Source organism: Triplophysa rosa, linkage group LG2 (genome assembly GCF_024868665.1).
Source record: "Triplophysa rosa linkage group LG2, Trosa_1v2, whole genome shotgun sequence".
NCBI lineage: Eukaryota > Metazoa > Chordata > Actinopteri > Cypriniformes > Nemacheilidae > Triplophysa > Triplophysa rosa.
Genome location: NC_079891.1, coordinates 22,695,809 through 22,707,491, shown reverse-complemented (window position 1 = coordinate 22,707,491; position 11,683 = coordinate 22,695,809). Strand labels below are relative to the sequence as shown.

At 48.4% G+C, this 11,683-nt stretch overlaps 2 protein-coding genes across 2 annotated transcripts in view; both read left to right on the top strand.

Annotated features, from left to right (window-relative positions):
* The first annotated feature begins 1,841 nt into the window (after positions 1 to 1,841).
* Positions 1,842 to 11,422, top strand: LOC130546386 (uncharacterized). Its single transcript, XM_057321649.1, has 6 exons — positions 1,842 to 1,864; positions 2,095 to 2,179; positions 4,648 to 4,745; positions 6,492 to 6,641; positions 6,888 to 7,043; positions 7,857 to 11,422. The coding sequence occupies exons 5-6, from the start codon at positions 6,951 to 6,953 to the stop codon at positions 8,451 to 8,453; spliced, it is 690 nt and encodes a 229-aa protein (XP_057177632.1). The 5' UTR covers positions 1,842 to 1,864; positions 2,095 to 2,179; positions 4,648 to 4,745; positions 6,492 to 6,641; positions 6,888 to 6,950; the 3' UTR covers positions 8,454 to 11,422.
* The window catches only part of LOC130546394 (uncharacterized), an 8,498-nt gene continuing 5,277 nt past the window's right edge, over positions 8,463 to 11,683 (top strand). The window contains exon 1 of the mRNA XM_057321661.1: positions 8,463 to 9,032. Within this exon, the coding sequence (XP_057177644.1) occupies positions 8,604 to 9,032 (429 nt within the window). The 5' untranslated portion in view covers positions 8,463 to 8,603. The remainder of the gene's footprint in view (positions 9,033 to 11,683) is intronic.

The following is an 11,683-nucleotide window of genomic DNA, read 5'->3' as shown; positions in this document are numbered from 1 at the left end:
GGCGGGGCAAACGTTACACATACCTGCTTGTGTGGATGATACTGCTCCCTCAGAAACCATCCCTCAAATGGCGGGCTTCTCGCGCATGCCCATTGATGGATATTTATATAACAGAATATATAAAAGAAGAGTAATTCTCTGTCTAGAAAATATCAAACTAAAATAAGTTGCCATTCACTTGTCTGAGAATGTTTTTTAAAGTACTTAGAAAAATATTGCGAAATGACACCTACTTGGATTGTTCAGTTGCGCTTCTAAAGATTATTAAGAAACTTAATTAAATTCTACAACGTTTTTTACGTTGTTATAAATACTTGAGTAATCAGTGTAAAAGTAACAAACATTACATTTTAGTATTTACTTATCTTAATCAATACATGCACAACTTAAATACCGCTTCAGTTTTAACAACATTTTCAAGTTCACACATCAACTACTTTTTTATGTAGAAAGCCTTTAGTTATTTTAAGAAAATTTACTACCAAAAAATCATTTTTTTCAGTGCATAAATACCCTTATTATATCTTCATTTGTTATTTTTACCTGATACCGAATGTGTGTAGGTTCAAAAATACAAATTAAGCGGATCAAATTGTGTTTTGGTCAAGGACTTCGACTAGCCGAGCGAAATACCGGAGTGAAGATGGCTGTGAACGACTTTTGCAGATTATGTGAAGTAAATCTACGCATCCACAGTGCATCTAAACTAATATTTGACAGTAGAGACAAACGAGAAAATATTTGCAGCCAACTGTCAAAGTTAGGATTAGTTCTGTTAAACACAGCTCTTCATTCATTTCGAGTCTGTCGGAAATGCTGCAATTTAATTGCAAGATTACAACATGACATGGCAATATTCAAGGATTGGAAAAGGAGACACTGACCTGTCAAAAGGGTGCCAGTTCGAGCTTGAAAGATAAAAGAGACCGAGATACACCCTCTAAAACTCCAAGGACCATAAAAAAGCTGAGGAAGGCCATGGACTTTGTTATGTCTTAATGTAGACAAGAAGCTGGAGGCTGTAGATTCCTTTCAGTAACTTTATTCACGGCTAACACATTCAGGATCACATGCATACCAGCTCAGCATATCTCAACTTCTCCTTCTCTCTTCTCTCGCTGCATCTCTATGCAACTCAAGTAGATTGAGTGCCACCTAGCGGTACATTAATGTAACAACATCACATAATCCCTTTTAGTTAAATGATGCTCCTGTAACCAATAAGAAACATGAAACAGAATCAAGAACAGCAAATCTGCCATGCATCAACAATGTCACACATAATGAATCACATGAAGCAACACCTGAAATGAATACAAAAGAGCATTTAAAGTAATGAACCAACTACTCAATTACTATTCAGCACTTCACTTTCATGTAAGTGTATGATGTGTGTGCAAAAGTCCATGTCAATTTCTGTGACTAATAACATAATCCTTTAGCCAACCGGGCTCACGTCTTTGACGTTGTTCTCTTGGACCAGCATCAGAAGACACTGAATTTCCAGATAATGGAACATGAGAGGGCATCACGTTTTCAGCATTGGCCGTCCTTCCATTATCCAGCTCTCTAGTTGGCACGGGTGCAAGACACGATGCATGCCACTTTTTTTCAATCATCCAAGAGGTAAGTGTAAGGACCAACTTTTTTCCTGACCTCAATTGGAGGAGTGAACTTTGGATAAGCTTTTGGTACATGTACAGACTTTTTAATGCGCACTTTATTCCCTGGTCGAAAAGAGAAATGTCGCACACGATGCTTGTGGTCAAAGTGAGATTTCATGACATCCTGACGTGAGGAAACACGCTTCTGCAGTGGTGTCGGCTCATGACCAGAAGGTGAAGGTTTCAGGACATTGAGACGGGTACGCATTTCCCTTCCATGAAGCAATTCGAATGGGGAAATACCTGTTACAGCATGAGGTGTAGCGTGGTAAATCTGCAGGAAGTCAGTCACTGTTGATTTCCATGGTGCGGATTGTAGGATCGCTGATTGGATTGTACTTATAAGGACTCTGTGAAAGCGTTCAATAGCACCATTTGCAGAAGGATGATACACTGAAGTGCGTATGTGCTTAATATGTCTCTCTTTCAGGAACTCAGCAAACTCAGGGGAAGTGAACTGAGGCCCATTATCATTGACCAGAGTGGTCGGGTTGCCGTGTCTACTGAAGACAGAGGTAAGAAATGCAGTCACCTGTTTTGTTGCAACAGACGCAGTAAAGGCTACCTCAGGCCACTTACTATACAGTAATAGTCAGTGAGTGTCAGAGCATATCGACAGTCCCACACAGCAGTCTCGAAAGGACCCACAATGTCAATCGCCAGTTTTTCCCACGGTGCAGAAGGTAAAGGAACAGGCTGGAGTGGAACAGCAGAGGCTTTCGTAGTTTTGTCCAGAGAAAGACATAACTGACAGGCAGCAATTTTCTCCGTCACAAATGTGTCCATGTTTGGCCACCAATACATCTCACGCAGGCGTTGCTTCGTTCTCACAATTCCCTGATGACCCTCATATGCAATACGGAACAATGACTCACGCAATTTTCCAGGCACAACCAGTCTAGATCATCTAAACACAAACTCAGCTTGCACACTGAACTCATGTCGGAGCTTGTAGTACGGACGAATCACAGGATCCACAGCAGTGGAAGATGAAGGCCATCCACTCGCAATTTGTGCGCGCAACGCAGAGAGTTCAGAACAGTGAGCAGAGGCAGTAGCAAACTCTTCCTGGGATATGGCAATCGGACCAGAAGACAGTAAAGCAACAAACTCGGGTTCTGTATCCGACTCAACATCCAAAGGAAGAGGCAAGGGCAAGCGGGATAAACAATCTGCAGTGTAGTTCTCAGATCCAGCACGATACTCAACTATGTAGTCGAAACAGAGAAACCGAGCAGCCCACCGAGCAATACGCATACCAGCTCTATCAGTCCCTTTTGTGGTCAGCAGTGTCGTTAATGCTTGATGGTCAGTCCGCAACGTAAATCTGCGACCCCACAAGTACGTTCTCCATTTTTCCACCGCCCAGACACACGCCAGAGCCTCCTTTTCAACAGTGGAGTATTTCTGTTCAGCTGAGGACAGTGTTCTGGATGCAAAAGCGACAGTATGTTCTTGACCATCAGTGCCAATTTGAGCGAAGACAGCACCTAGTCCATATGCATACGCATCAGTAGAAATGACCACCGGCATCTCCGGGTCAAACAGTATGAGCGCAGGACTGTGAATCAGCAGATTCTTCACAACATCCAAGCTTTGTTGAGCATCATCAAACCAGCGAAATCCACTCTCATCTCTCAAGCACTCACGCAGAGGCATCACCACAGAAGCGAAATTAGGAATGAATTTGTTGTACCAGGAGAGAAGACCCAGCAAAGAACGCAACTGAACATCATCTGTTAGTGCAGGTGCATCGATTATTGCAGATAGATGTTCCTGATCCAACTGAATACTCTGCGACGTCACCATGTGGCCTAGAAACTTCAAGCTCTGTTTTCTGAATTGACATTTTGACTCATTCAACACCAACCCAGCATCTTTGAGACGTTGCATCACCTTCTCTACCACTTGATCATGTTCTTGCAGCGAGCGTCCCCACACGATGATGTCGTCCAGATAATTTGCAACGTTCTGGATTCCTTTTAGGATGATGACCATCATCTTTTGGAATGCAGCTGGAGCAGACGCCAAGCCATAAGGTACCCTGCAGAATCTGAAGAGGCCCTCGTGTGTAAGAAAAGCAGTGAGGTCCCGGCAATCTTCATGAAGAGGTACCTGATGGTATGCACTTTCCAAGTCTATAGTTGAAAACGCAGTCGCACCTTGCAGTAATGTCATCATCTCCTCCATGTGTGGCAATGGGTAGCTGTCTACTAAAACTGCCTTGTTGGGCCCTCGCAAGTCCACACACATGCGGATCCCCCCGTTTTCTTTTGGACCACAACAATCGGAGAAACCCATGGAGAAGAATCAATCCGTTCAATCACACCAGCCTGTAAGAGACGTTCCAGTTCTGCGGAAACAGCATCTCTCATGGAGAAAGGTAAGCGACGCAATTTGCATCTGACAGGGGGTACAGAGTCAGAAATGTTCACCTTGTGCGTGAAGTTGTTCACACAGCCTAATGCAGCACGCTGTGATGGAGAAGTGGAGAGAGCACAGACTGGAGCGGATTGTGCCGACGGCAGCACAGTGTGTCCAGTAAATTGCAGCTGAGGTCCCTTAATCAGATCCATGCCTAGCAAAGCAGTGCCAGTGTCGACAATGAAGAAGTGTGCAGGACAGGTGATGCCATATTTAGTGACCATAGCAGATAAACATCCTAGTACTGAAATCGGCTCTTGTAAGTAAGTAACTAAACGGGCAGCAGGGGCTTGCAACGGCACAGTGCGAAAATGCTGTTCATACAGTTGTTTCGGCAGGATGGACACAGACGAACCAGAGTCCACAGTAAGTTGAAGAGACACAGGGGTAGCAGTAGGTGAGGCATGTACGGTCACTTCACACATCAGACGATCAGTCGCTCCAGGCAGATCGAAAATACAGACCTCTGGCAATTTAACTGAATGCACTGAATGAGTAGGAGCAGAACGGCAGACTCGTGAAAAATGTCCAATCTTATTGCAATTCTTACATTTAGCAGATGCAGCGGGGCAGTTCTGCGCATTTGCAAGATGTCCAGCAGAGCCACAGCGAAAGCATGTTCGAGCTGACGGAGCAGAAGCAGGTTGTTTTCATGAGGTACGTGCTTTAATTTTTGCCTTAGGACGCTGTCGTCCAGAAGCAGGAGTGGCATGTACAGCTTGAACTGGAGCTAAGTTACTCGTAGCCAACGATTTCGCCTGAGCATCAGCGGTCTCTAGCTGTGTGGCAATTGTAATTGCAGTCTCCAGTGTCAATTTAGATTCCACTAATAATCTTTCACTAATGCGAGGGTTAGCAATATTTTCAACAAGTTGATCACGCAACATATCGTCAAGATTGTCAGCAAATTCACAAGTAGTCGCTAAATCTCTTAATGCAGCAATGTATCGTACTATCTTTCATCTATCCTCTGTATGCGTTTCCTGAAAGCATGTCTTTCCACGACCACATTTCTTTTCGGAATGAAGTGTTGTTCCAAAGCCGTAATAGCATCAGCTAGATCGTCACTGGTATTGGGCAGTATATAAAACAATCTCTGACCTTCCCCAGATAGCAACCAAACCAGCAAATCGTTGCGGCCCAAATCCGGCCCACACCTTACTCCCCATAACCCCTCATCTGGCCCACATACCGCATGGAATGATGGCACTTGGGTGGACCGCTCCTGTTTGCCAGGTTTGGGCCACAAGCAAGCCAAAGCAATGCTGCATGTCAGCCAAAAACTAAACAAATAAAGCAGAACTGACCCAAATATAAACAACAGTTCATTCAGAGAGAAGGAGAAGTTGAGATATGCTGAGCTGGTATGCATGTGATCCTGAATGTGATAGCCGTGAATAAAGTTACTGAAAGGAATCTACAGCCTCCAGCTTCTTGTCTACATTAAGACATAACAAAATTGGCGACGAGGACGTTTTTTACAACATTTTCTGAGGATGGCTTCAGTAAGTGCTCCATTTCCCAATCCTTTTTTGCCTTGTCCCGGTGAGCCTGCTATATTTATTCACGGCTATCACATTCAGGATCACATGCATACCAGCTCAGCATATCTCAACTTCTCCTTCTCTCTTCTCTCTCTGCATCTCTATGCAACTCAAGTAGATCAAGTGCCACCTAGCGGTACATTAATGTAACAACATCACAGACTTGCCATCACGGAGCAGTGTCACCGAGGTGGGTTAAATCACAATTATCGCCTTGCCGGACTTTGGCCTCCCCAGTTTCTCGCTGACGATCGGTAACAGTTGATAAATTAAACTTTTCCCAAAACCTGTCGGGAGTAGGGCCAACCTCCATTCAAAATGTGAACCAAACACTCTTCTTGTTCGGGCTTCAGTTGGCAAATGCCGGGAATATTCTCCACAACAGAGCGAATAGCATCCCGTGTCTCCATGTCCGCTGTCGTTTTAGATTTCCCTAACTACAATCTTAAATTAGGCGCTTAGCGTCTACGTCACGGCTCTCAGCCCGCCCTCTGTTCGCAGGTTGGACGGCTGGTGCGGAGCCAGAAATAATCTGGGAGACGGTTTGCTATATCATGTAGTAAGGCTAGACTTCGACCAGATCGGATTTAGAAAGATGATCAAAAGCAATTTTCTTGCTTTGGATCTGTAAACTCTTCACTTTTTCAGAAGATTAACAGCACCACCTACTGTATAAAACTGAAAATCACCAAACTGGATCACAACAGCCCCTTCGATTTTCTTTACAATTCAACCTCTGCCCAGAATACAAAGAATTATTTCACAAATTGGTTATTGTGTTCTGGATTATTTTGAGTCAGTTGCTAATCAGTTAGACTACATAAAGATGTCGCACTTACAGTTCACCTGTGTCTCTTAGCTCAAGAGACGGCAAGATTTGGAAAGAGAAAAGGACAGCCTGTGGGCTGGACTGCAGGCTCTGGAACAGGCACAGCTGTGGTATCAGAGCCGACTGAAGCTAAACTCACAAAGGCAAAGTAGCTCAAGCACAGGATATCACGAGAGAGAGGTAAAAATATGCAATGAGTGGTTCTAGAATGTCTCCTGATATTGTGTCAATGTTATGGTTCTCTGAAAAGTGAATGTTTATGATAAACCCTGCACGTCTCACTTGGTGTCACCACGTGTATGTACATTATACATCTTTGTTAAAATTAGAATTGTACTAGTTGCACTTTTCCAAATAGAAGTTTCATCTAATTAAATATTGTCAGAACGAGGAGCTTTTTTAAATTATGCACTTGTACCATTACAGGGCAGGGTTTCTTGTGCTTTGCGGTCATGTTTGCAGCGTGTCAATGGGAGTCTGGGTACATTGATGAGCGACACTAGTTTAAGGAGTCATCCAGCTCCAGAGGAAACAGGAGGTTCAGATTGGGCTCTCCGATGTACCAACACCACGCTGGTCAAGGTCAGATGTCTACTGTATGAATTATTGTCCAGTCCCATTTATTAACAGTGTTACAAACATTCCCAGTCAACACGATGATGTCACAGTGATCTCACAATGATGTCACCATGAGCTTTCAGAATACTCATGATGAGGTCAAAATGTAACCTCACAGCAAACTCACTGTGTGCTCAAACTGTAATCTAACTATTGTACTGTGAGCTTAGAGGTTTTGACTGGTTTGTCATTTGAAGTCACCATTATGTTGATGAGTGTTTGCTTTAGTTGAGCTCTTGATTCTACAGTGTTTGTTATCTCTTTCTCTGGTTGTTGTAACTGTGTTTTTACTGTATAGAGCACATCCGTTATGTTGAGGAATGCCAAAGAGTCTTTGATGATAGTATGATCATGGGTAAATGTTGAGGAGAACAGTGTTGTGCTGCCAAATGTGTGATAGTAGAGAGTGAGTGTGGCGAGGGGGGCGTGGTGTAGCGAGGGATGCGGCAGGAGAGAGAGCTAGGAGACGAGCGGTAAGTGAGTGGAGTAATTGCAAACAGCCAACACCTGTCTCTCGTTCCAGTAAGGGCGCGGGGAGACAATATAAACACCCGAGGAAGGCACAATCGGGAGAGAGAGATAGATGAGACTAGGACTGCCACGTTACCAAACCTCTCGGGAGAGAACGGAGGACTTTCTTAGACGTGGATCGTCTGAAACCAGGCTGAAGGAAAAGCCGTGGATTTATGTGCTGTTTACTTTAATTTTTGTTGTTTCGTGTGGAATAAAAGTTCGTGTCAGACTCGCCAACCTCGTCCTCTTCCTTCCTTACCCTAGCGAACCCGCTACACTGGTGCCGAAACCCGGGAAGGAGGTAGGAGGGACACCGCCATCATGCAGGCAGCATCAGGCACGCCGTTTGCGGACATCATCGCATCTCTCGCGGTCCTCCACCGCGAACAACACCAGGCGCTGCTGGACCTTCGGAGTGACCACGAGCTCCGCTTCCAGACCATCTTCCAGGCTCAGCGAGAGGACCGCGAGAGCTTCCGGAGCTGGATGGGCCAGGGGGTTCGGGCAGAGGCGTCCGCACCCGTGACTACCGCCGCGTTCCTGCCGCTGTCGAAGATGGGGCCGGAGGATGACCCGGAGGCGTTCCTCGACCTCTTCGAGAAAACGGCGGAGACTAGCGGCTGGCCCCCGGAGGATTGGGCGAGGCGACTCCTGCCGTTGCTGTCGGGGGAAGCGCAGCTGGCGGCCCGGCCACTGCCCGTCCAGAACCTCCTGGTCTTCGACGACCTGAAGAGGGCCATCCTACAGAGGGTCGGCCGTAGCCCAGAGGAGCATCGTCAGCGATTCCGGACGCTGGGGCTGGGCGAAAGCGGCCGTCCCTTCGTGATGGCCCACCAGCTCCGGGATTCCTGCCGCAAATAGCTGCTGGCTGGGAACGGTGACGTCGAGGACATCATCGACCGCGTGGTGCTGGAGCAGTTCATCGCTCGGCTTCCCAAGAGAACGGCCGAGTGGGTCCAGTGCCACCGCCCGACGTCGCTGGACTCAGCCATCCAGCTGGCGGAAGACCAGATGGTGGTGTGCCCCGGGGTTGGCGAACCCCTTCCGGCTGTCTCTCTCTCCTCTCAGGAGGCTGTTCCTCTCTCTCCCTCTTTTTTCTCTCCCTCTCCTCGTCCTGTCCCTGCTCCTAGGTCCCGTCCCCCCGGTCCACCACGAGTGCCGCCTCGACGACGGTTTCCCCAGCCCGGGGACTACACGAGCGGGTATCGTGCTCTGCCCCGGGGATTCCAGGACGGCCATGGGTCCACCCTCTCTCCGCGCCCTTCGCATGCTCCACTTCCCACCACTCGGGTGGCGGAGACGCCTGGGCCGGCCTGTTGGCGATGCGGAGACCCGGACCATTGGGTCGATCGGTGCCCAGTGATGGAAATCGGGACGATGGTCCGGGTTCCCGACACGCCGCAGGCTGCCCCCGGTCAGAATGGAGGGTACCAAATTCCTGTGAGTATCGGGGGGGTACATACCCGGCTCTGGTGGATTCCGGTTGTAACCAGACCTCCATCCACCAAAGCCTGGTTCGACCCGGGGCATTGGATAATAGCCGCATGGTTCGGGTACGGTGTGTACACGGGGATGTGGTGAGATATCCTTTAATCCCCGTCCTTATTCAATTCAGGAGAGAAAAGCATAGAGTTGAGGTGGCGGTTAACCCACACCTCCGACACCCGCTGATCTTGGGAACTAATTGGCCTGCATTCGCGGAATTATTGGAGTGCTTATGTGCGGGTGTCGCTTGGGGTCCAGAGGCACAGGGAGTCGGCGCGCTCGTGCAGGCAGGAGAGGCTGTTACAGGGGAAGCGAGCGGATCCAAGGGGCGAATCCTCTCGGAACGCGATGACTTTCCCTTGGAACAATCCCGGGAAGAATCACTCAAGTTCGCCTGGGAACAGGTTCGCTATGTGGACGGTCAACCTCTCCAACCTGCCCGACCGCGCTCCTATCCTTATTTTGCAGTTATAAAAGACCGGTTGTATTGAGTGACCCAAGACGCTCAAACAAAGGAAGATACAACCCAGTTGTTGGTACCACGGGGCCGCCGGGAAATGCTTTTCCAGGCGGCACATTGTAATCCTATGGCGGGGCATTTAGGACAAAACTCGACACTAAACCGCCTCATGGCCCGATTTTTTTGGCCGGGCATTCACGAGAACGTACGCAGGTGGTGCGCCTCGTGTCGTGAATGTCAGCTGGTAAACCCTCCGGCCTCCCCAAAAGCGCCATTGCGCCCTTTACCGCTAATGCAGGTCCCCTTCGATAGAATTGGTATGGACCTAATCGGGCCATTGGAGCGGTCAGCGAGAGGACATCGATTTGCATTAGTCTTAGTGGATTATGCAACCCGATATCCCGAGGCAGTGCCGCTCCACAGCATCTCTGCTAAGAGTGTGGCGGAGGCACTGTTTCGCGTCATCTCCCGCGTGGGGATCCCCCGGGAGATCCTCACGGATCAAGGCACGGCGTTCATGTCACGCACGATACGCGAGCTGTATGAGTTATTGGGCATTAAATCGGTCCGTACCAGCGTCTTTCACCCTCAAACAGACGGGTTGGTAGAACGGTTTAATCGCACGTTGAAAACCATGATTCGTAAGTTCGTAAACGAGGACGCCAAAAATTGGGATAAATGGTTAGAACCCCTCTTATTCGCTGTGCGAGAGGTCCCGCAAGCCTCCACAGGGTTTTCCCCCTTCGAGCTTCTCTTTGGACACCAGCCCCGAGGGGTTTTGGACGTCCTGAGAGAGACTTGGGAGGACGGACCCTCCAACAGCAAGAATGAAATTCAACATGTCCTGGACCTGAGAACAAAACTCCATACACTGGGGCGGCTATCTATGGAGAATTTGTTACAGGCCCAGGAAAAACAGAGCCGGCTGTATAACAGGGGAACCAACCTCCGGAAATTTTCACCGGGAGAAAAAGTGCTTGTATTACTCCCCACCTCGAGTTCCAAATTACTAGCCAAGTGGCAAGGGCCATTTAAGGTCACACGGCAAGTGGGAGATCTTGATTATGAAGTAATACGGTCAGATAGGAGAGGGGCACGTCAAATTTACCACCTCAATCTCCTTAAAAAATGGCAGGAGGTGGAACCCGTGATGCTGGCGACGGTAATTAGTGGGGAGGATGATCTGGGACCAGAAGCGAATATAAAACCACAATCACTCACTCTGGCTCTGGGGGGAGATCACCTCTCACCATCCCAGCTCACGGACATAGCCAGGTTGCAGGCGGAATTCGCAGACGTGTTCTCGCCCCTACTGGGACGCACGAAACTCATTCAGCACCATATCGATACGGTGCCGGGCGTGGTAGTTCGTAGCCGGCCCTACCGTTTACCTGAGCACAAGAAAAATGTGGTTCAGACGGAATTAGCGGCGATGCTCGAGATGGGGGTAATAGAAGAATCCAACAGTGACTGGGCGAGCCCGAAAGTTTTAGTTCCCAAGACGGACGGCTCGGTCAGATTCTGTGTGGATTATCGCAAGGTGAACGCGGTATCGAAATTCGATGCCTATCCAATGCCACGGGTCGACGAGTTACTGGACCGGCTAGGCACGGCTCGTTTTTATTCGACATTGGACTTAACGAAAGGGTACTGGCAGATCCCCCTATCGACATTATCTAAGGAAAAAACTGCCTTCACCACGCCGTTCGGGTTACACCAATTCGTGACGCTTCCGTTAGATTGTTCGGAGCGCCGGCCACCTTTCAGCGCCTCATGGACCGTATCCTCCGACCCCATACGGCATATGCCGCTGCTTATCTGGATGACATCATCATTTATAGCAACGACTGGCAGCGGCATATCCAACACTTGAGGGCAGTTTTGGGAGTGCTGAGGGCGGCCGGTCTCACGGCCAACCCGAAGAAGTGCGCGGTTGGGCGGGTGGAGGTTAGGTATCTGGGCTTCCACTTGGGACACGAGCAAGTGCGGCCCCAAATTAATAAGACCGCAGCCGTTGCGACCTGCCCGAGTCCCAAGACCAAAAAGGAGGTAAGACAGTTCCTGGGGCTGGCGGGATATTACAGACGGTTTGTGCCCAACTATTCGGACCTCACCAGCCCGCTGACTGATCTTACTAAAAAGGAGG